Source organism: Notolepis coatsorum (genome assembly GCF_963971535.1).
Source record: "Notolepis coatsorum genome assembly, chromosome: 8".
Classification (NCBI taxonomy): domain Eukaryota; kingdom Metazoa; phylum Chordata; class Actinopteri; order Aulopiformes; family Paralepididae; genus Notolepis; species Notolepis coatsorum.
In genome coordinates, this window is record NC_140172.1 from 129,881,376 (window position 1) to 129,906,953 (window position 25,578).

Here is a 25,578-nt window from a genome sequence, read left to right on the forward strand (position 1 = left end):
AATACAATTAAACCTGTTGCTACATCAAGTACATTTACATTTACATTTACATTTAGTCATTTAGCTGACGCTTTTATCCAAAGCGACTTACAAGTTCTGTACGACAAGCCATCAGGAAGAGCACAACTCTATCAGCTGAGTAACAATGTTCATCAAAGTGTTGAGTGCTACAGTGTAGGTTAGTTTATTAGGACAAGTGCATGACAGTATGGTTAGTTAGGGTTAGATTTTTTTTTTTTTTTTTTTTTTTTTTTTTTTTTAATTCAGATAATGGTTGAAGAAGTGAGTCTTTAGTCGACGGCGAAAGATTGGACGTGTTTCGGCTGTCCTAACTGGGGTGGGTAGTTCATTCCACCATTGTGGGGCAAGGACTGAGAATAGGCGACTTCTCTTTGATGACCCTCCCGGAGCTTGGATAGGAGTAGGTCTGAGGCGGCCAGAAGATGCAGAGCGTAGGGGTCTTGAGGGTGTGTAGTTAGAGACCATTGACCGGAGGTAGGCGGGAGCAGTTCCCTTTGCCGCACGGTATGCTAGGTCAAGGGCCTTGAAGCGGATTCGTGCAGCAATGGGGAGCCAGTGCAGGTCCCAGTACAAACAAGGAGCACCACTTAGTGACCAAAACATGGCACTGCAACTAAATAATACAAAAATATAGCAGGCACAGCGGTTCTCTCACTCATCGCGAAGAGCTTCTGGCTATATGACACTACCTTTGTTGATACTACTAAACTGCTCAAAGAGTATCAAAGCACTTAGCTCCAGACAGTGTTGTAGTACTCGATTTTCAGGACTCGTGACTTGGACTTGAGCACTGATGACTCAGACTTGGACTTGGACTCAAGCATTGACTGCATTCAGACTCGGAAGGTGCAGACGAGGACTCGGAATTGTTCATTGATAAATAAATCTTTTCCCCCCATTTTTGTTGTTGTTGTAGGCAGGGCCGTAGCCAGGGTTTAGAAATTAGGGAGGTCCATTTATTTATTTTGGCCCAGACCGGCCCACTATAATCGGTCGGACACCACCCAGCCAGGGTTTAGAAATTAGGGAGGTCCATTTCTGGCTTGACTAGACATTAAGGAGAGAGAGAGATGATTACAATGAACTGGTACATTCAGGTCCAGAATTGTTGGAATTCCCTGACAAAGATGTGCAAAAAGCTGTACAATTTAAACAATACCATACTGGTAATGAGCAAATAGTTGTTTATTCAATTAATGCATGGAGATTTTCCATTTTATACTAACTTCATTCATTCATTCATTCATTTGGTACTAACTACTCAGTTCATACAGATTTCAAGTATCCAAATATCAATGATGAATATTGCATAAGCTTTACACAGTTATCACCTGTTTGTTTTATATTCATGCTCAGAGAGGAGTAATAGTTAGATCTTTGTATGTGTGGTTTATATGGCAATTAAATCAATGGTGTGCTTGTTTGTTACAGCCGGCCACTAGGGGGCAGCGTCTCATTAGTAGTGCTGATCAGCTTAGATGTGACGGCCACTCACAGTAACGTGGGCTTATTTTAGCCAACGCGATGCTGACCAAATAACGTTATAATTAATATTATTATCGACATCACCATGGCAGAGATGGCACACACAAACTACCTCAGGTTCCTCCTCCAGCTCACCGTCCCTCCTCGGCCCTTCTGCCTGGCTGGCTACCTGAGGCTCTGTTGAACTTGTTGCTGCACCTGCACTAGTATTATTGTGGATGACGACGTTGAAGCAGCAAACATGTCTGTGATTTTATTATATTTTTCAGCATCCACCTCTAGTTTTCAGATTTTTTCCGCCGGCAATTTCTCCGCACCCCCTTTACGTTTGTTCTGTTTCTCCATTTTTCCTGTTTCCGCATCTGTTCTTCTCACACGAGAAACAGGTGAGAGAGGGGGGGGGCTTAGTAAGAGATGTGATTGGGCCGCAGCACGCATAATGGGCCGCTGTTCCCAGCCTACTGGGGGAGGGGCTTAGTAAGAGATGTGATTATTGGGCCGGCCCAGTGTCAGTCAGTACCAAATGGGCCGGTTTGTTGACCAAACGGCCCACGCGCAAATAGTCCGGTCCGGACCTCGGTGACCTCATAGCTGGCTACGGCCATGGTTGTAGGCCCTAATCATTTGGCAAAATATATTGATGGCTAGTGCATTTGTTTGGCTATTGTGTCACAAAGTAAATAAACTCACTTTGAAATGGTGACCGCTGTGTCATTTATGTTTAATGTAGACCTTTTTTTATTTGTATGTCAGCTATTTGACTGCCAGAGAGGAGTGGACTCAACCTTGATGACTTGGACTCGGACTAGGGTAATGGTGACTCGACTCGGACACGAATCTGGCTCTTCTTTGGTGACTCGGACTTGGACTCGGACTCAAACACTGGGGACTCGAGACTCGCCCCGGAGAGTCACTCGAGATTTAGTGACTCGACTACAACACTGGCTCCAGAGTGGGAGGGGTGGTAGAGGTGTGGAGGTTTGGTCTTGCTCGAAGCAGCCCAGGTGTGGCCAGTGTGAGATGGCCACACGCCGCTGACGTCATGGTGGAACGTCTGGAGCTTTCTCACATCTGTCCGTGAAGAAGACTGACCGTATAATTGACCAATCAGTTCGCCTTGATTTGATTGACGATCTCTGGCAACCACTTGTGTCTGTGCGCTGTCTGCGGATAAGCGGATGTGCGGTCGAGACTTCTTGAGAGGTGCATGTGGCCTGCTGTTTCTCTCCGAAGAAGCTGTTTTAGGTACCAAGTAAGATTTTGAAATGAGGACCGTAGTTTAGTGTAGACTCAACCACTACTTGCTTATTCCACGTGAATGTACCTGTTTGAGTCTCATTTCAAATGATCGAAAATCGTTTCTTAGTGCAACTTTAACCGTACACGAATTTCTTGGCGATCCATTTTCACGATGAGTCAACAGAAAAAGGGAAAGAAAAAAACCCTCACTGTCCTACTTACACTTTTGAGTACAGGTAATCGACTGTAATGTGAAAACACATTGAACGCTCTGAGGCAGTTCAAGACAAGATAACATTAATACCAACAACACAGCCTCTAAAATTCTCTGGCTCTTCCTTCCAGCTCTTTCGGGAGGTACGAATAATGAAAGGTCTGAATCACCCAAACATAGGTAAGACACATGCATCTTATTGCACTCTAATTGTTGGCTCTAAATGTGCGTGCGTGTGTGTGTGTGTGCGTGTGTGTGTGTGTGTGTGTGTGTGTGTGTGTGTGTGTGTGTGTGTGTGTGTGTGTGTGTGTGTGTGTGTGTGTGTGTGTGTGTGTGTGTGTGTGTGTGTGTGTGTGTGTGTGTGTGTGTGTGTGTGTGTGTGTGTGTGTGTGTGTGTGTGTGTGTGTGTGTGTGTCTGTCTGTGCGTGTCGCCCACATGGTCACCATGCATGTGTGACCAGACGGAAGCATTTGTCTGGTCCTGGGCCTGTATACAGTATACTATACAGTATGCATTGAACAGAACAGCAGTTAACATTAGCTAGCAGCTCCTCAGGCTTCAGTATAGATGACAGGGGGAGGGGGGAGGGGAGAGGGAGGGAGGAGGGAGGGGAGAGGGAGGGAGAGGGAGGGAGGAGGGAGGGGAGAGGGAGGGAAGAAGGAGGGAGGGAGGAGGGAGGGGAGAGGGAGGGAGGAGGGAGGGAGGGAGGAGGGAGGGAGGGGAGAGGGAGGGAGGGGAGAGGGAGGGAGGAGGGAGGGGAGAGGGAGGGAGGAGGGAGGGAGGGAGGGAGGGAGGGAGGGAGGGAGGGAGGGAGGGAGGGAGGGAGGGAGGGAGGGAGGGAGAGGGAGGGAGGGAGGGAGGGAGAGGGAGGGAGGAGGGAGGGGAGAGGGAGGGAGGGAGGAGGGAGGGGAGAGGGAGGGAGGGAGGGAGGGAGGGAGGGAGGGAGGGAGGGAGGGAGGGAGGGAGGGAGGAGGGAGGGAGGGAGGGAGGGAGGGAGGGAGGGAGGGAGGGAGAGGGAGGGAGGGAGGAGGGAGGGGAGAGGGAGGGAGGGGAGAGGGAGGGAGGAGGGAGGGGAGAGGGAGGGGAGAGGGAGGGAGGAGGGAGGGGAGAGGGAGGGGAGAGGGAGGGAGGAGGGAGGGGAAAGGGATTTTCTAAAGCTGAAATGTCATATGTATGAAATGGATATGGATATAATAAAATAAATAAAAGGAAACCTACAAAAAGAATACAGCATTAGTGCTGGTCCGGCTTAGACAGACAGACAGAGGCAGACAGAGGGATATATATATATATATATATTTTTTTTTACGTGCCTGGGATTTATTTATTTATTTATACATATTTGCTTTTAATCTGATTCTGTTTTGCGCTACAGTGCAGCTGTTTGAGGTGATTGAAACAGATAAGACCCTTTACCTAATCATGGAGTACGCCAGTGGAGGTAGGTACATCTGCCGCCGTCTGGGAATTACCGTTAGTGGAAATAGCGCTTGGGGCTGGTCGCGTTGGGTTTGGACAATATAAAGATATCTATCTTGTCATGCAATGCATGTTTGTTAAGCTCTTTTGCCTAGAGGTCGCTGTTTGACAGCATCACAGATTGTACCTTTGAGCACCAAGAAACAATTCTCAGGTGTTCTTCCAGTCAACAAAGTCTCTATTTTAAAACAATATTTAATATTTAATTGTATCTTCATAACAATGCAGCTGAAAACTAGACCTCATTCTGCTCTGTGAAGTGAAGCTGGTGCAGTGTGAATTATATAGACAGATACATAACTGGAAGGAAAAAAGTTGGAGGTAAAATCAACCTCAAACCCTCAAGTACTTGATAAAGAGCTTAGAGACAGATAGTACATTTACCAGTATTTCCCTATAGAGCTCAGTAGAAAAGAGAAACAATTCATAGTGTTCAATGTTTATGGTGATGCTCCATTGCAGGACATGACATGACCGGTTTCTTTGTCAGTTGAATACAGTGGTCACTGGAACTCTTGAACCCTCTCAGCTGTTCACCTCTCGGTTATAGATACTAGCAAACATTGCAACAAGAAGTAAACTTGGGGTCATTTTTGAACGCTTATGTTGTCAAGTTGACACTGTCTATAGAACGGTAGAATTCTAAGATATGATTATTTGGGGGTTCCAAAAAACCCACGTCTGGAAGTGTTAACGAAAAACAGCCTCGCTGCTAATGGGACTATGAATAGACCATCCTCACAAGCATTTTAAAGGAACATTACGCCAACATTATGGGAAATACACTTACTGTCTTCTCCAGTCGGACAAAAAGATAGATACCAATTTCCTCTCTAGATAGTAGAAAGCTATCCGGCTGTAAGCTAGCCTATCGTAGCACAAATTAATGGAAGCTGATACGAACCACTAGCCTGGCTGTTGGCCAGAAACACCTCTCCTGGTGTTATAAGCTAGGATAGTGGTCCGTATTCCGCTTTCATTCACTTGTGCTAAGCTAGGCTAGCTTGTAGCCAGATAGTTTTCTACTGAACGCACAAAATTGGTATCTATCTTCTTGTCTGACTCTGGAGAAGATGGTAAAGTGCATTACTCATAATGTTGGCGTGTTCCTTTAACATTTGCCACCATACACAACAAACAAATATTAGAGTTTCAGCTATTTATACTTGGCTGTACGAGTGTTGGTATCATCATTCTGTTGTGTAATTCCCTCTCAGTCCACCACTTCTCTATGACCTGATTCCCTAGTCTCCTGTACGCATGCAGGCAAGAAGGAGGCGCACATCCACACACATCTTTGTGTATTATAGTGCACGTAAGAGCCAGCCACAGGAGAGAAACTAAAGCCTTAAATGACACTAAATTTATTCATTTGGCCCTGGATATCAATATTTGTGAAGATGAATGACTCTTTTCCCAAAATCCAGAAACCAAGGAAGTAAGACTTTAACGTATTGTAAGTATAGCTGATCTCAATTTATTTTAGGATTCTCCCATAGAATGTAGCATGGATGATTTTGTCATCAATATAGTCGGAGATTAATACAATATAACTTTCTTAAATTACACTCAATTTAAGAAATCATATGTTATTCATTTGGCCCTGGATATCAATATTTGTGAAGATGAACGACTCTTTCCCCAAAATCCAGAAACCAAGGAAGTAAGACTTTAACGTATTGTATGCATAGCTGATCTCAATTTCTTTTAGGATTCTCCCATATAATGTAGCATGGATGATTTTGTCATCAATATAGTCTGAGATTAATACAATTTATTACATGGCGTTTTCACATTCGCCGAAATGCTTGCTTGTGATTGGTCAATAGCCCCCGACAGCGGTGAATAATTTTTCGATAACCACCGGTGATTATTGTTTTTCGCAGCTGGAGTAATCAAGCCCCACTGACACACACTGTTTCAGTGCAATCAGACACACCTACCGGGCTGCCTGTGATAATAATAATCACTTTATTTGGGCTGACAGAGCCACAGAACAACTGCGTCTGCATTTGATCTCGTCTTGTCGATTTTGTCAAATGAATTAGGTATATTGTTAGTAAGTTAGTCATGTAATAAGCGGGATAATGTATAGCTATACTCGGTCATCATCGCAAAATAATTGACCTTCACTGATGTTTAAAACACCTCGCCGAGGCGCCTCGGTATTTTAAACTCTGTGTCGATCAATTATTTTGTGACAATGACCTCGTAGCTATACATTATCCCTTACATAACTTTCTTTTCTAATACAATATAACACTATGTTCTAATACAATACAACATTCTATTCTAATACAATACAACATTCTGTTCTAATTAGGGATGTTCCGATCAAATTTTTTTTCTCCCGATCCAATCCCGATCATGTGATTTTGAGTATCTGCCGATACCGATCTTTCCCGATCCGATCTTTCACATTAGTAACCAATTTGACAAATTTTTGTCAGAAACTGGCGAAGCGAGACAAGCCCCTCTGTTGCCTCAATAGCCCCTCGAGCGCGGTGGCTCACATTACATTCACCCTGAGAATGTGCTTCATACGAGAAATATTCAAAGTTTCAATCTGTTTGCACATTAGTATACATTCACAGTGTTCGACTTACGTAATGATTTGCTCCATTTTGGTCTGAAACGCTGACAATAATCCTCACAAAGCGAATGTTGACGTTATCCAGACGAACGTTAACTTCATTCAAGCGAGGCATTGCAATCAATACAGCTGTTTGGCAAAGCACCAGCCGCCTCCCCCATTCCTTTGCTCGCTCTAGTCACATAACGTGACGTATTAGATTGGTCGTGTTGAACGCAGCTCTGTTCTTAACCCCACGCGGAACGTCCGCCTTGCAAACATTGCAACTGGCTATTGGACTGGCTTCGGTTTCAATTTTAAAATGCTTCCAAACTTCTGACATTTTGTCTAGCTGCTCCGAGTCATCAGGTGGACATAACCTACCGGTGTTGCAGGAGACACGCGTTGTGAGCTTGTAGGTCTGCTATTTTCGGCATACGTCACTGTCGTGCGACGGTGTAAATCAAAGGAAATGCGTTTGTTTTGGCAAATTCTTCTGCTCTGTGCGACAATAAATAAATGAATGATGATATGTAATTTAAAACCAAAACTAAGGCCTCAGTATGAGTTTAAGACGTGAACATGGTCATGTTTGTTGAATAAGATTTATATTTTTATTACATTAGTATTACATTCTGTTCTAATACAATATTACATTCTGTTCTAATACAATATTACATTCTGTTCTAATACAATATTACATTCTGTTCTAAATAATACAATATTGTATTATGTTCTAATACAATATTACATTCTGTTCTAATACAATATTACATTCTGTTCTAATACAATATTACATTCCTGAACATAAGCAGTGACAGTTACAGTGTGAAGATGGCGTTTAGCCTCTAGTTCACGTCTCTCCCGCCCGCAGGTTGAAGCCAGAGCCAAATTCCGACAGGTACGTCGTCCACGTCGTCTCTTGCCCCGTGCCCATTCCGACAGGTACGTCGTCCACGTCGTCTCTTGCCCCGTGCCCACCTCGCATCCATACTCACCTGTCTCTCAAATACCTGTCTCTCAAATACCTGTCCCTCAAATACCTGTCCCTCAAATACCTGTCTCTCAAATACCTGTCTCCCAGTCATTCAGCCTGCCTCTCTGTCTGTCCCTCCCATCTTGCAGATTGTGTCTGCTGTCCACTACTGCCACCAGAAGAACATCGTCCATAGAGATCTGAAGGTGAAGAAATCAATAGGGAAGTCGTGGGCCAGGTTCAGAGATGTGGATTAAGTCCAGTCTGAGACTAAGTCATTTCTCTCTATGGAGGGTCACACTGAGCAGATTTTTGTTTACATTTTTTATTATTATCTTTTAAATTTTACATTCTGTTCTAATACAATATAACATTCTGTTCTAATACAATATTACATTCTGTTCTTCTAATACAATATTACATTCCCGAACATAAGCAGTGACAGTGACAGCATGACTCATGATGACTAGCAACGCCCCCCCACCCCCACCCTTCTCTCTCCCGTCCTCTTGTCTTTCGCACCATGTCTCTCTTTCCATCTCTCTTTTCTGCCATCCCTATTTCTGTCCCATCCTCCCACTTTCTTGCCTCCTTTTCTCTCTCTCTCTCTCTCTCTCTCTCTCTCTCTCTCTCTCTCTCTCTCTCTCTCACACCGTATATTTCGACCGCCACCTCTCTTCCTCCACACTCCTCTCTCCATCTTTTCTTTCTTTCTATTCATGCTTCTCTGTCCTTAACCCCCCCCCAGCCCATTCTTCCCCTCCATCCCTCCCACTCGTACCTGCCTCCTCCTCATCCTCTCTCTCTCTCTCTCTCTCTCTCTCTCTCTCTCTCTCTCTCTCTCTCTCTCTCTCTCTCTCTCTCTCTCTCTCTCTCTCTCTCTCTCACCGTGTGAGTCAGGCGGAGAACCTCCTGCTGGACGCCGACGCCAACATCAAGATCGCCGACTTCGGCTTCAGCAACGAGTTCACGCTGGGGAACAAGCTGGACACGTTCTGCGGCTCGCCGCCCTACGCCGCCCCGGAGCTCTTCCAGGGCAAGAAATACGACGGTCCCGAGGTGGACGTCTGGAGCCTGGGGGTCATCCTCTACACCCTGGTCAGCGGCTCGCTGCCCTTCGACGGGCAGAACCTCAAGGCGAGTGGGGGTTGCCGCACCCCCCCCAGACCGGCCGTTAATCTCGTACCGCGGAGCGTCTTCGCGAAGCCGAGTGCAGATCGGGCGCTCAGCGGTTTACTTCTCCCGCGGGCGCTTTGTTGAGGTCGTCTCGCTGGACTCGTGTGCGGGGGGCACGTTATCTCAATTAGTTTGACGGTGACGGGGAATGACATCTTTGAAAACAGAGGCTATACCCGCCTTCATTCTGTGCGTGGCTAGGTCAGGAGGGCTTTTTTTAGGAGGAGGGACTACATTTTGAGGTCAAAATTAGGTCAAATATTGTGTGACCTGAGCTTTTAAGACACAGGAACAATGTATGTTACGTTGTTGGTGCTTACTGTATGACAGAATTCAAAAGCACCCTTCAAATCCTCTGGGGAACATACTTCATTTTGTATTATTATTATAATTTTTTTAAATTATTATTATTATTATTACTATTACTATTGTTATTATTATTATTATTACTATTATTATTATTGTCGTTATTATTATTATTATTATTATTATTATTATTATTATTATTATTATTATTATTATTATTATTATTATTATTATTATTATTATTATTATTATTATTATTGTTATTATTATTATTATTATTATTATTATTATTATTATTATTATTATTATTATTATTATTATTATTATTATTATTATTATTATTATTAATATTATTATAAATCTTTCACTGCCACACGACAGCAGGTTAACCCTTTCACTGCCACACGACAGAAGGTTACCCCTTTCACTGCCACACGACAGCAGGTTAACCCTTTCACTGCAAAGCACTTAACACCCAACCGCTCCTGTGCAGCTGCACTGCGGCGCACAGTACTGCCCTGCAGAAGCTAACCGCAGTAACTATACTGCCCTGCAGGAGCTAACCGCAGTAACTATACTGCCCTGCAGAAGCTAACCGCAGTAACTATACTGCCCTGCAGGAGCTAACCGCAGTAACTATACTGCCCTGCAGGAGATAACCGCAGTAACTATACTGCCCTGCAGAAGCTAACCGCAGTAACTATACTGCCCTGCAGGAGTTAACCACAGTAACTATACTGCCCTGCAGGAGCTAACCGCAGTAACTATACTGCCCTGCAGGAGCTAACCGCAGTAACTATACTGCCCTGCAGGAGCTAACCGCAGTAACTATACTGCCCTGCAGGAGTTAACCACAGTAACTATACTGCCCTGCAGAAGCTAACCACAGTAACTATACTGCCCTGCAGAAGCTAACCACAGTAACTATACTGCCCTGCAGGAGTTAACCACAGTAACTATACTGCCCTGCAGGAGCTAACCGCAGTAACTACACTGCCCTGCAGAAGCTAACCGCAGTAACTATACTGCCCTGCAGAAGCTAACCACAGTAACTATACTGCCCTGCAGGAGTTAACCACAGTAACTATACTGCCCTGCAGGAGCTAACCGCAGTAACTATACTGCCCTGCAGGAGTTAACCGCAGTAACTATACTGCCCTGCAGAAGCTAACCGCAGTAACTATACTGCCCTGCAGAAGCTAACCACAGTAACTATACTGCCCTGCAGGAGTTAACCGCAGTAACTATACTGCCCTGCAGGAGTTAACCACAGTAACTATACTGCCCTGCAGGAGCTAACCGCAGTAACTATACTGCCCTGCAGGAGTTAACCGCAGTAACTATACTGCCCTGCAGAAGCTAACCGCAGTAACTATACTGCCCTGCAGGAGCTAACCGCAGTAACTATACTGCCCTGCAGGAGCTAACCGCAGTAACTATACTGCCCTGCAGGAGTTAACCGCAGTAACTATACTGCCCTGCAGGAGTTAACCGCAGTAACTATACTGCCCTGCAGAAGCTAACCGCAGTAACTATACTGCCCTGCAGGAGCTAACCGCAGTAACTATACTGCCCTGCAGGAGCTAACCGCAGTAACTACACTGCCCTGCAGGAGCTAACCGCAGTAACAGGAGCTAACCACAGTAACTATACTGCCCTAATAATAATAATAATAATAATAATAATAATAATAATAATAATAATAATAATAATAATAATAATAATAATAATAATAATAATAGATTGGATTTTAAGAGAGAAGCGCCTTTCTCAGACTCAAGGACACTGTACAAGGAAAGGATGGAAAAATATAAATTTTGATAAAAAAAATTAAATAAAAGATAAAAAATAAAAAACTATGAATATCTGTGTATAGTAACAACAGGAAGAAACAAACTGCAGAAGCTAACCACAGTCACTACGCAAACAGTGAAGCATGGCTTTAAAGTTCTTTGACTATCCAGTGATTTTGTACTGCAAGTCTTCATACCCCTTTTCTCTAAAAACAGAGCAAGATTGAACTCTGAAACTTTGTCACAAGATAAAACAGATATTGGGACGTTCAATTCCACTTATAACAAAATTTAGAATAATTATTTTAGTTACTGCGGTTAGTAGAAGACTGGTTGTAGGCTACTGGGCATCTGTCAGGTGTGAACGTATGTAACCATGTGAGTGCAGGGAAAACAAGGGGCGTCGCTCAAAGAAAGAGCTCATCTAAATCTCCCTAGATAAATACTGGTTTAATAAATATATATATTTGTAGCCGGCTGGGTGGCGCAGCGGACACCGGGTTCGACTCCGGCTGTCGGCGTTGCCTCCGGCTTGGGCCAGCCGTCATACTAACTCAATTGGCAGAGTTAGCGGGTGGAAGTCGATGGGTGGTAATCTGGACGTTGTGGACAGCGACTCCTACAGGTCGGTTGGGGGACGCCTGCACAGCAGAGACAGGAAATGGCGGGGGTAGAGTGAGCCTCCCACACGTTACACTCGCCAATGACAGTCCGCGCTGGCAGGTGAAAAGATGTGACAGGCTGCCTCCACAGTATCGGAGGGGACATGTGATGCAAGGCTTCTATCCTCCCTACAACCGGCCAGTGGGGGTTATATGCGAGCAACATTCAAGACAGGGGAGGGGAGAATTGGCACAGCGGAATTGGGATGGGAGAAAAATAGAAAAAAAGAGGAGAAAAAAGTGGATAAAAAAATATATATATATATATTTTGTTTTTAAACGTGTGATTGGTTTGGTTTTCCAGGAGCTGAGAGAGCGCGTGCTGAGAGGAAAGTACCGCGTGCCCTTCTACATGTCCACCGACTGTGAGGGCATCCTGCGGCGTTTCCTGGTGCTCAACCCCTCCAAACGCTGCACCTTAGAGGTGAGGAGCAGGAACAAGTTCAAGTTTCTCTATTAGTTGTCATACAAAAATACAGAATACTTTTATATAAAATGCTTTTTTCTGTTCTGTTCCTGAGCATCTGCTAGATAAAAATAAAATAGATAAGTATAAAATAGAAAGTCAAAGTACGTAAACAAGTGTAAACAAAAGTGTTCAATATACATATATATATTCTGGGTCTCAATGAATCCAAAATGTCAATGTGGTTAGAAGTGGTGGAGAGAATAAAAGCTAGCTTATAATGGTAGTGTCTGGTTAGGTGCGAGGGATAGTGGAGGTACTTCTCAAGGTGGGGTCCGGGAGGGGGGGGTTCGAGCTGAGCATATGTGTGTAGGTTTTTTTAGATAACAGGTATTAGGGGTATATCTTATATAAGACAACTAACTAAAATGTGATCTCATTGGATGTGCCCTGACAATTAATGCTTGTATATCTTATCGTGTGTTGTCATGTTTGTTTATATGTTTGTTTAAAAAATAATAAAAAAATAAAATACAAAAATATACATATATACAATATACAATACAGAGTAGGGGGAAAAATGAGTAACTGAGTTACAATACAATATACAGTACAATGCAGAAATGGGATGAGGTACAACTTAGGGTAAGGTGCAATGAGGTATAATGAGTTGTAGTGCAAATCTCTTTACCAATAAATATAAAGTGTGTTAAAGTGGGTAAAGTGGGTGCTACAGTGAGTTGTTTATTTACAGGGGAACTATTTTACTATTTCTTTCACTATTTGGGCACTTTTACACAATTCCTGTGAGTCTATGGAACACCTCTGTAATATATATATTTTTTTTATTCATTGTTTTGTATTTCTAATCAAGTCCTCAAAAACAGCATTTTTCTACCTCAAGATCTCGAGCTGTTTTGATCCTGGGCTCCTAAACCACTGCGGAGCGTCGTCTTCCAGAACATTAACATGCAGCGGTGTCTTTATGACATCACATATAGGCACATTTTCAAACGACTCAGTTCAGTGAGGGTGAATATTGTGAGAGGAGAATTGGAAGAATGCGCCAATATGAGAATTTTGAGACATAGATCATATTAATATAAGTTCACATAGCTAGGAAACAATGCTAAACGCTCAAAAAGGCCATTTATAAGATAGTTCCTCTTTAAAGTGAGTGTGAACACACCTACACCTCACTGTTAGGTAGGAGAGGGGATCACCAGAGAGGTGGGCAGCAGGAACACACCTACACCTCACTGTTAGGTAGGAGAGGGGATCACCAGAGAGGTGCGGAGCAGGAACACACCTACACCTCACTGTTAGGTAGGAGAGGGGATCACCAGAGAGGTGTGGAGCAGGAACACACCTACACCTCACTGTTAGGTAGGAGAGGGGATCACCAGAGAGGTGTGGAGCAGGAACACACCTACACCTCACTGTTAGGTAGGAGAGGGGATCACCACCAGAGAGGTGGGCAGCAGGAACACACCTACACCTCACTGTTAGGTAGGAGAGGGGATCACCACCAGAGAGGTGGGCAGCAGGAACACACCTACACCTCACTGTTAGGTAGGAGAGGGGATCACCACCAGAGAGGTGGGCAGCAGGAACACACCTACACCTCACTGTTAGGTAGGAGAGGGGATCACCACCAGAGAGGTGGGCAGCAGGAACACACCTACACCTCACTGTTAGGTAGGAGAGGGGATCACCAGAGGCTCCACGCTACAATATCATCACCATACTGGAGTCACAATATTGTAATGTCACGATATTGGGATATATTGCGATTCATTCCCTTTTTTCTACTTCAAATTACGTCCCCAATGGAAAGCTTTGTTAACACATTGACCGCCGGCAGCAGGGGCCGCTGATCCCCCTTCATCGCCAGGTCTTTATTCAATGGATATAGTTTTAGACTGCGACATTTGCGAGTGCTTAAAATATATCTTATATTATATCTATGGGTCTAATAACGCTGTCACGTCTCAGTGAGTTGCTTCCAGTCAACATGCCCGAGACAGATTGTTTTTTCATCCGTACATTTCCGTTTTATACCGTTTTGAATAGAGTATGGTTTGGGTGCTTTTCAGTAATTCCAGGAAAAAGACGAGAAAAAGGCATTTTACTGTAATCCAGTCATCATCACGTTGTAATTTTTCGACTGATTATCTAATCATCCTGAAATCAACGCTAGATTATCATTATTATGTCTCCTCGTGCATACATGAAATGACCGTCGTAGTGGGGCGCTCGCCCCCCCCCCCCCCCACCGCAGCCAACGGTAAACAGCCATACACGGTCTACACAGATAGCTGTGATCGCGGTAGAAACAAATGTCAGATGAACGATCAAATTTATATATAATGTTCTTACCTTGTATCTGATGTAATGCAAAAGAAAGAATCCAAATATCTGATTGCAATTCCAAATAATGCTTGTGGAGGTCCGTACCACACTACCGACCGTTTCACAATGACGGGCGGGCGGAGTTACTGGTTACTGGTATTGAAACCTCGCCCGCCCGGCTCAGATCGGCTCCTAAAACACACCAGCCCATTTTCAATGAGATGCAATAGCTCCGCCTGGCAGTAGAGGGCGGTGTTGACCGTCTGCCAGCTCAGATAGGGTCTGAAGGCTATACCAGAGGCTGCAGCTATGAATTATGAATAGATATAGCGAATAAACGAAATAACGATCCCAAAAACGAGTGAACTCGTTTCTGGCGCTGAACGCATGGCGGGCAATAACGAGTTAACTCGTTTCCGGTGCAGATTGTGTTAACATTTGCAATAAAAATATATACAGTACATCATCTGTTTTATCTAATAAGATAAGGTTTTCAGTCTGTCCGCCTCATTCCAATAATTTTTATATCAGTAAAATGAGATTGTCAAGCAAAAATATGTAAATATCGATACGCTAACCAAGGGTGGAAGTTGGGCATGCAAATGTTTTTGGGGCTCGAAATGTATCTGTTAGCTAAAGTAAACAAAGAAGTTATTACCAGCAAACGGTGTATTAATTAGAACTCTAAGCTAATGGTTAGGAACGTGATGTCAACGTTATGAATACCCTAACATTTGACTGTTACGTAGCTGATTTCACACCAATCAAGTGTAAAGTAAACATAGTTGATCTTAACAACAAGGAGAAGTGCACGTCTTCATTCCTAAAACCCATTTCAGAATATCTTAAGACAAATATAGCAAGTCAAGCCAATGTTACAATGGCACAAAAAGTGAGACCCGGGGAAAATCAACAATGTTAGCCACATCCTTAAGCGAACACAATCAGCCAATTTAACATTACCCAAGGCTTGCACAAACTAGCGTTACATGTTCACCACATCTAGCTAACCCAAAATGAGCCACCTTGTATCCTGTAATGTTAATCATTCATCATATTAACATCACTTGTTGTCAGCTTACCTCATGCCTTCATACAATTTTCCTTTCAGTAAAGAAAATTCTAAATAATCCATGTCTTGATCAGGTAAAGTAATCCAGGCAAGAGATTTGTACTTCGGCTAAATTGCAACTTGTCTTTTAGTGTTTCGCGACCAGACGTGATAGCCTATCCAGGGATCCTGGACGTGATAGCCTCACTGAATTAGAATTAGAAAATTTTTTTACGTATCTGCAGATTTTTCTTTGCCTACCCGTAAGAGCTTTGACACACTTTCTGGTGCAGCGATAAAGACACAAAATAATACCATAGTCCAGGCAAACATTTAGGGAATACTTAAACATTTAGGGAATAGTTAAACATTTAGGGAATACTTAAACATTTAGGGAATAGTTAAACATTTAGGGAATACTTAAACATTTAGGGAAGGCTTAGCCAAAATGCTAGCCTTACCCACTGGCCCTGGAGTCACTAGACATACTGTAAATGATTGATATTCAAAACAAAATATCAAAAATTTAAAATTTTTAGAGTGTTCTAACATCTTAATTTACAGAAAATACTGAAAATCAACACTCTGTTCTTAACATTCAGATTAAATACAACCAAGCTCTTATAATCAGATTTTAATAGTGAGGAAGTTCTATGATACCTACTTGTATCTGGTATCGGTCGGATATCCTCAACAGGTATCCAGTCCCTACTATGGCAACACAAGAATACCATGAAGCTTGTAACGCTCCCACCATCCCTGATTCTTCCTGTTTCTATTCTTCCTGTGTTTCTATTTCTACAGCAAGTCATGAAGGACAAGTGGATAAATACAGGGTTCGAGGGGGAGGACCTGAAGCCCCATATAGAGCCTGTAGAGGAATATAGTGAAGCCAGTCGCATAGGTGAGTCAGTCAAGTCTATAACGGGCCACTGCAACTGCTGCTTCCATCTTGGCTCTGGGATATACGTACATATGTCTAGTGACTCTAGTGTCACCCTGGTTCTCGTGAAATCTCTCCGCTATTCTTCACTTTTCACAAGAACTGGTTGTAATGAATCGCTTATCTCTTTTTCCCCTCACATGTCACGACACAATCTCGGAGGTGATGGTCGGGATGGGCTTCACGTCGGAGGAGATCAAGGACGCTCTGCTCAATCAGAAGTACAATGAGGTCACCGCCACCTACCTGCTCCTGGGCCTCAAGAACCAGGTACGCTACCTGAACCCCCAGCACAGGAGGCGGGATATTATTGTGAAACAGCTGAGATTATTGTCGAAGCCAAATCAAATCACATCAATACCAATGTTTCCTCTGTAAGGTCATTGTTTTGCAGCAGGGGGCAGCAGGGGGGTAGCAGGGGCAGCAGTGGGGGTAGCAGTGGGGGTAGCAGGAGGGCAGCAGGGGGGTAGCAGTGGGGGCAGCAGTGGGGGTAGCAGTGGGGGCAGCAGGGGGGTAGCAGGGGCAGCAGTGGGGGTAGCAGGGGCAGCAGTGGGGGTAGCAGTGGGGGCAGCAGTGGGGGTAGCAGTGGGGGCAGCAGGGGGGTAGCAGGGGCAGCAGTGGGGGTAGAAGGAGGGCAGCAGGGGGGTAGCAGTGGGGGCAGCAGGGGGTGATTTTTGGAGTTTGCTCCACGGTCGTCCCTGTTGGTTCTGGTTCTTGTGCAGGTTGTAGAACTAAAGCGGTTCGTATTTGGATACTTGATTGAGGGAAATTGAGCTGGATCATAATTATCTTTAAGGAACACGCCAACCTTATGGGAAATGTGCTTAAGAAGATAGATACCAATAACTAATCTGCGGCTGCAAGCTAGCCTAGCTTAGCGCAAATTAATGGAAGCGGATACGGACCACTAGCCTAGCTTAAAACTCTGGGAGAAGTGTTTTTAGGCCAACAGCTAGGCTAGCTGGTCCGTATCCACTTCCATTAATTTGTGCTAAGCTTGGCTAGGTTGCAGCCGAATAGCTTTCTGGTATCTATCTTCTTCTCTGACTCTTGAGAAGACACTAAGCATATTTCCCATAATTTCTCAGTGTGGTGGTTTATCCTGCGTGGTGGTTTATCCAGCGTGGTGGTTCATCCAGCGTGGTGGTTTATCCAGCGTGGTGGTTTATCCAGCGTGGTGGTTTATCCAGCGTGGTGGTTTATCCAGCGTGGTGGTTCATCCAGCGTGGTGGTTTATCCAGCGTGGTGGTTTATCCAGCGTGGTGGTTCATCCAGCGTGGTGGTTCATCCAGCGTGGTGGTTCATCCAGCGTGGTGGTTTATCCAGCGTGGTGGTTTATCCAGCATGGTGGTTCATCCAGCGTGGTGGTTCATCCAGCGTGGTGGTTTATCCAGCGTGGTGGTTCATCCAGCGTGGTGGTTTATCCAGCGTGGTGGTTTATCCAGCGTGGTGGTTTATCCAGCGTGGTGGTTCATCCAGCGTGGTGGTTTATCCTGCATGGTGGTTTATCCTGCATGGTGGTTTATCCAGCGTGGTGCGTGGTAGGAAAAGAGGGAACATACTGGATATATTGCTGCAGTTGGGCAGAATGGTTATACATTCAGTCAGACCTTCCAGCTAACACCTTGTCCTGCGGACTGTTTTTACAGGACGCCCCCGGTGAGTCTCGCTCGGCCAGCAGCCTGTCCCTGGCTCGGATCAGACCCAGCCCCATCACCAACGGGACCAACAAGCACTCCTCAGCCACGGGCTCCTCTTCCTCCTCCTCCTCCTCCTCACACAGCAAGAGCCAGCGCAGTGCGTCCACCTACCACAGGCAGAGACGACACAGCGACTTCTGTGAGTCCCTCTGTGTGCCTCAGCGTTCCCAGCACGGACACTTTTCTCATTCGTATACCCGCACTATGTACATTTTTCACCAGAAATCAGAAACCTAAATCACAGAGTTGGGCTGGGTTGGGCTGAACAAGTGAAAACCCTCCCAACAGCGATGCATGAAACACACAGTGTAACTGAACACACCAGCTCTTTTGGTCGCGTACGACCAGTGCTGCCAAATCCATAAAAGGCTTACTGTCTCGTTTCTAGAGCATAAAATGTGAACGACACAAAAACTATACCCAAAGTTACCTTGCTTGAAGAAATGTCTTTTGTTGCCGTTTTATCTTCCATGTCCACCAAACAAGGTGCAGTAAATCTTCCATAGTGCAGGGTTGATATCAAATGATTGACTATAGTCAGACTCTGCCATACAGATCAGTGCCACTATAGTTTTTGTGGTCAATACACAAGGTGCAGGATATTCCTTCTACACGTACAAGTGTCTTGTCTTTCACCCCCTGGTGCAGGTGGGCCTTCTATGCCGGTCATGCATCCCAAGAGGAGCCCCACCAGCACGGGGGACAGGGAGCTGCGCGAGGGGCGCATGCCACCGCGCAAGGCCAGCTGCAGTGTGATCGGCAGCCACAGTCTGCCTCCCTCCAGCCCCATGGTCAGCAGCGCCAACAACCCCAACAAGTCAGAGATCCCAGACCGCCGTAAAGAGATGACTGCCACCACGGTGAGAGAGCCAGCATCCTTCCTACCTACCTACCTATCTATCTATCTATCTATCTATCTATCTATCTATCTATCTATCTATCTATCTATCTATCTATCTATCTATCTATCTATCTATCTATCTATCTATCTATCTATCTATCTATCTATCTATCTATCTATCTATCTATCTATCTATCTATCTATCTATCTATCTATCTATCTATCTATCTATCTATCTATCTATCTATCTATCTATCTATCTATCTATCTATCTATCTATCTATCTATCTATCTATCTATCTATCTATCTATCTATCTATCTATCTATCTATCTATCTATCTATCTATCTATCTATCTATCTATCTATCTATCTATCTATCTATCTATCTATCTATCTATCTATCTATCTATCTATCTATCTATCTATCTATCTATCTATCTATCTATCTATCTATCTATCTATCTATCTATCTATCTATCTATCTATCTATCTATCTATCTATCTATCTATCTATCTATCTATCTATCTATCTATCTATCTATCTATCTATCTATCTATCTATCTATCTATCTATCTATCTATCTATCTATCTATCTATCTATCTATCTATCTATCTATCTATCTATCTATCTATCTATCTATCTATCTATCTATCTATCTATCTATCTATCTATCTATCTATCTATCTATCTATCTATCTATCTATCTATCTATCTATCTATCTATCTATCTATCTATCTATCTATCTATCTATCTATCTATCTATCTATCTATCTATCTATCTATCTATCTATCTATCTATCTATCTATCTATCTATCTATCTATCTATCTATCTATCTATCTATCTATCTATCTATCTATCTATCTATCTATCTATCTATCTATCTATCTATCTATCTATCTATCTATCTATCTATCTATCTATCTATCTATCTATCTATCTATCTATCTATCTATCTATCTATCTATCTATCTATCTATCTATCTATCTATCTATCTATCTATCTATCTATCTATCTATCTATCTATCTATCTATCTATCTATCTATCTATCTATCTATCTATCTATCTATCTATCTATCTATCTATCTATCTATCTATCTATCTATCTATCTATCTATCTTTCTATCTATCTATCTATCTATCTATCTATCTATCTATCTATCTATCTATCTATCTATCAGTGGAGGTTTCTCTATGACAACACGTGAAACACAAATTCACTCATAATTCATAATTATTATTAATTTACATATACCTATATAAAAAAAAAAAAAACTATATATATTTTTTTTTTTAATTATTATTATTATTATTTTTTTTATTATAAATGTTTTCCTCTGTAAAAAAAATGCCAGTGCATTTTTTTTTCTTCAAAAATGGCCAAAATGTACAGCTCTGAGCAGGCCTGCACTGCAGTATTGCCTGCAGTAATTATTCGTGAAGAAAACTTCACAGGTGTGACCCATTGTTAAATAAATAATAAATAACAGCGAATCAAAATAGGCTATTAACTTCATCTAAGCACGGTCTGTGCAGTTAAACTCTTGCCATTGAATGGAGGATTGATTGATTGACAGCCCTTGACATCCAATACACGGAGGTTGAATATGATTGGCAGCCTTGCAAATCCAATCAGATTTTTCTGCATTGCAAAGTCAAAATGGGTCCAGCTGCATGTGAGGAGGATAGGTTTAGCTCGGGCCAATCTCAAGTTTCTCAAGTTTCTTTATTAGTTGTCATACAGAAATACAGAATACTTTTATACAAAATGTAACATAAAGAAGCATTTTGTATAAAAGTATTCTGTACTTCTGTATGACAACTAATAAAGAAACTTGAGAAACTTGAGATTGGCCCGAGCTAAACCTATCCTCCTCACATGCAGCTGGACCCATTTTGACTATGTGAAAGTTGAGACTATGAGAAAGTTGTTGTTTAGTAGTTAGTAAGCTGTACAGCTATAACAAGTCAGGCTAAATTAAACTTTGCGCCAACATTAGGACCGAAGTATAAACCAGCAACTGAGCAACATGAAGAATTGGATTTATGCATCTGGATCAGAAAAAACGTTGTGGATGAAAAAGTAAGTAGGCTACAGTGCTTGTATGCTAACAGTAGCTAGGCAGCTTAGCCTACATCACAATGATAATCACCAAGCTAACTTACTGTACACACTGTAGGGCTGGGCAATTAATCGAAACAGAATCGCGATATCGATTCATAGACCTATGCAATCTAATTTCTAAGTTATGACTATTTTCTTTTATTAAAAAAAAACGTTTTTTTTTTTTTTTTTTTTTTTACTTTTTAAATTATTTTATCTGGGTTGAACATGATTTGTGGAACTCCCTCTGGTGTTGTGGTCGTGGTATTCACTGACCTTTGGGAAGTATTTCGACATGCACATGGGTATCTTAGTGGTGTAGTGTATCTTGTAGACCAGGCCCATTGCAAGTTGCTGTACTCTGTCGTCTACTCTAAGCCATCCTAGGTTGTCAAAGTGGACAGGGGTGAGGTGGGTTTTAGGAGTAAGGTCAAGCAGTAGTCTGACCAGTTTGTTTTGTGATGTTTGTAATCTTGTTTTTAGTGCCTTTGAGGTGCTTTGGTACCATGAGGTGCAAGCATAGTCGTAGTACCCTTGAATGAGTGCTCCTGTTAGAGTCTTCAAGGTATTCTTGTTTACCAGAGAGGAGATCCGGTACAGGAATCTAGTTCGTTGGTTGACTTAGTTTTATTACATTGGATCCCATTTTGTCACAGGAAAGATTTGCCTCTATAGGATGGAACCCAGGTAGGTAATTTCATCTTTCCTTTTAAGATAAGATAAGATATTCCTTTATTGATCCCCTTGGGGAAATTCAGGCATCATAGCAGCATGGGGGAAGGGGGGAGGGGGGGTACAGGTAGTGAAAACAACACAAGCAGTGTAAACAAATAGGTCAATATAATTTACTATCTAACTAACTGAAATATACATTATTCATTATTCACAGTATCACAGTATCCACATAAGGTGCAGTATGCATAAGGTAGTGTTATTGTCCTACTTGGGTTCCTATTAGTTCTAGGTCGATGTCTGGCAGCAGTCGCTGCCCACTGTTGTGGAGCCTGATGGCCACTGGTATGAAGGACTGTCCGAGGCGGTTAGTTGAGTGTCGGGGGGGTATGAGTCTGTGGCTTCCTTGTCACCTTCACCTAATATGTTTTGATCTGGTCAGGTGCGCTGTCACCTAAAATGTTTTGATCTGATCAGGTGCGCTGTCACCTAATATGTTTTGATCTGGTCAGGTGCGCTGTCACCTAATATGATTTCATCTGGTCAGGTGCGCTGTCACCTAATATGTTTTCATCTGGTCAGGTCCGCTGTCACCTAATGTTAATATGTTTTCATCTGTGTCCACTGACCACTGACACACAGTGGGGGATGTTTTAAAAATATTATTTAATATATAATATAATATAATAATTTGTGCTTCACCTAAAAATTTGGTCAGCAGCCTCCACTGCTATCTATCTATCTATCTATCTATCTATCTATCTATCTATCTATCTATCTATCTATCTATCTATCTATCTATCTATCTATCTATCTATCTATCTATCTATCTATCTATCTATCTATCTATCTGTCTATCTGTCTGTCTGTCTGTCTGTCTGTCTGTCTGTCTGTCTGTCTGTCTGTCTGTCTGTCTGTCTGTCTGTCTGTCTGTCTGTCTGTCTACTGTATGACTGCCACCACTGTAAGAGGGCCAGAAACAATTTGAAAATAAGTACCTACAGTGGCCACCGTGGCACAGATGCAGGATATACTGTATGCCCCTATTTATGGTAACAGCTACTACTGTTTGTCATGTGACAGCTGGTATATCACGATCAAGTCTCTTTTGACCTTTGTCTTGACCTCTGACCTCTGACCCCTGTAGAATAACATCCCTGGAAGTGCCATGACCCGCCGGAACACGTACGTGTGTACGGACCGCTCCGGCACCGATAGGCACTCTCTACTGCAGAACGGCAAAGAGAACAGGTACATGGATGCTCTGTTATTCTTTTTATGGTTGACTTATTTACATTGTGTTTCTAGGCAACATTGATGCTGCCAGCTTGCCGCTTTTGTATTTACATACTCTAGTCTAGACATCTCATGGGTGGTGTATTTTCTGTAAAATTTTAAATAAAAAGACATTGCTAGCCAAAACTAGCTTAGCATCGCAGATCAGGTCACTTGACGTCACCAGCGTCAGTGCATTCTCTGCTACATCCGGTCATTTCAATGTTAGCAATTTTTACTTAAAAAAATTGGAACGTTATAAGGGGGCTTGATGTCCCGGGCTTGATGTCATAATGATGGGACCATGTTCGACGTGACACAGTATCTAAAAAGGGATATATTACCCTTTGATTTTCGACAATTTTTAATGAAAAATGGCAAGCCACATTTATTTTTCTTCACACTTATGTTTGTTACAAGGAGAATGAGCTAGCTAAGTAGTTCTGTCCATGTATTATTATTATTATTATTATTATTATTATTATTATTATTATTATTATTATTATTATTATTATTATTAATATAAGATAAGATAAGATAAGATATTCCTTTATTGATCCCCTTGGGGAAATTCAGGCATCATAGCAGCATGGGGGGGAGGGGGGGGAGGGGTACAGGTAGTAAAACAACACAGTATACAGGTAGTAAAAGACAACACAGGCAGTGTAAACAATTTGATCAATATGGTCAATATAATTTACTATCTGACTAGCTGAGGAATATTCACATTATTCACAGTGTCACATAAGGTGCAGCATGAGGTAGTGTTATAATTTACTATCTACTGAGTATACATTAATCAAAGTACCAGGGTAGTGTAGGTTGTCCCCCTTGGGTTCCTATAAGTCCCAGGTCAATGTCTGGTAGCAGTCGCTGTCGCTGCCCCCTGTTGTGGGGCCTGGAGGCTGCTAGTCGCTGCCCACTGTTGTGGAGCCTGATGGCCGCTGGTATGAATATCCACATTACCGTAACTAGCATATTTGCCATGAAGTTGAGCAACCAGAAAACTAGCAAAGCTGAAGTGGGCAGGATGGAGAGAGGTGGAGAGAAGAGAGCAGCGTAATGCACCAGAAACGGTCAAACAGTTGAACTGGTTTGAGATGAGGTTTTTTGGGGCACCTCCTCCTCCTTTGATACCAATGTACAGTATACTGTAATCACTCTGGAGTCACTCAATATCCACAAAAGGTGCTTTTAAGATGTGAATTTGAGGCATTCCTTCTGAAACATGGAAGGGAAAGTCAGCAAGCATGCATAAAGCATTTGGAGCTTTTCTTCTTTTATTTTTTGGCAAATCAGATCTTTATTTCATTTTAGTATTTTTGTTTTATTATTATTATAATTCGTTTTTATATAAGACAAATACATACCTGTATACATGTAATGGGATAACATAAAATACAACATATAATAACACAGTTACATAGACAAATTACTACATAAATCAAGCTTTTTTATTTAGGTAGTATACTGTTATAAATGAAGACAGTTGTCTACTGTATAGGTGGCCATTTTGAACTTTTGCAATATCTTCCTGTTTGAGTTTCTTTCTTTGCAATTCTATAATGTCTTAAGATCATCCAATAAGCATGTTTGGTGCTTTTAAGGTGCATGTTCGGGACAATATTCCAGTATAGATTTGTATTATTTGTATTATTCTAGTAATACATGTCTTCCTATTTCAGATGATTTGGCCATCTACTCTATATGGTCTGAGGGTCATACTGATAAAAAAAATTATAAAAAGCTTTTATAATGTAATTATTTTTAATGTTGAAGACAACTATTTATTATAACATTTAATATTGCTATGCCATGTTATAAACAGGGTTCCCACTTGTCCTGGAAAACCTGGAAAGTCTGGAAATTCAGAGACTAGATTTCCAGTCATGGAAAACCTGGAAAATGTACTAAAACAACCGAATATCCTGGGGGAAAAAAATCTCTGTTGTCCTGGAAATGTTTAATTGTATTTTAGCCCCTCACTCAGATCACCTATGTAAACCTAGGTGTGTATTTTGTTTAAAACTCGACTGTTATAGCAGCACTGTCCAATTTGTAGCACACGCTCCCTTTGTTTTGGCTGTCATGGCATTTGACAAGCTCATGCTTATTCTCCTCTTATTTTAACAGTACTGTAAAATCCTAACCGTAATGACTACGAAATGTACATTTTGTGCAGCTAAAATGAACATAATTCATTTACAGCAATGTACAGCATAGTGCTACTTCCCTTAAATAATGTATGTTATTTACGTTAGCAGTGATGGGTGTAGCGGTCACCTGTAATGAACGTGAGACACT

At 42.5% G+C, this 25,578-nt stretch overlaps 1 protein-coding gene across 1 annotated transcript in view; it reads left to right on the forward strand.

Moving 5' to 3' along the window:
- mark4a (MAP/microtubule affinity-regulating kinase 4a) overlaps nt 1-25,578 on the forward strand; it is a gene marked incomplete at both ends in the record, with an annotated part of 68,284 nt that overhangs the window by 34,317 nt on the left and 8,389 nt on the right. The window contains 11 exons of the mRNA XM_084320780.1: nt 3,091-3,139; nt 4,336-4,405; nt 7,864-7,912; nt 8,137-8,193; nt 8,888-9,124; nt 12,229-12,348; nt 16,538-16,645; nt 16,839-16,946; nt 18,326-18,515; nt 19,025-19,236; nt 23,147-23,250. Of these exons, the coding sequence (XP_084176906.1) occupies nt 3,091-3,139; nt 4,336-4,405; nt 7,864-7,912; nt 8,137-8,193; nt 8,888-9,124; nt 12,229-12,348; nt 16,538-16,645; nt 16,839-16,946; nt 18,326-18,515; nt 19,025-19,236; nt 23,147-23,250 (1,304 nt within the window). The remainder of the gene's footprint in view (nt 1-3,090; nt 3,140-4,335; nt 4,406-7,863; nt 7,913-8,136; nt 8,194-8,887; nt 9,125-12,228; nt 12,349-16,537; nt 16,646-16,838; nt 16,947-18,325; nt 18,516-19,024; nt 19,237-23,146; nt 23,251-25,578) is intronic.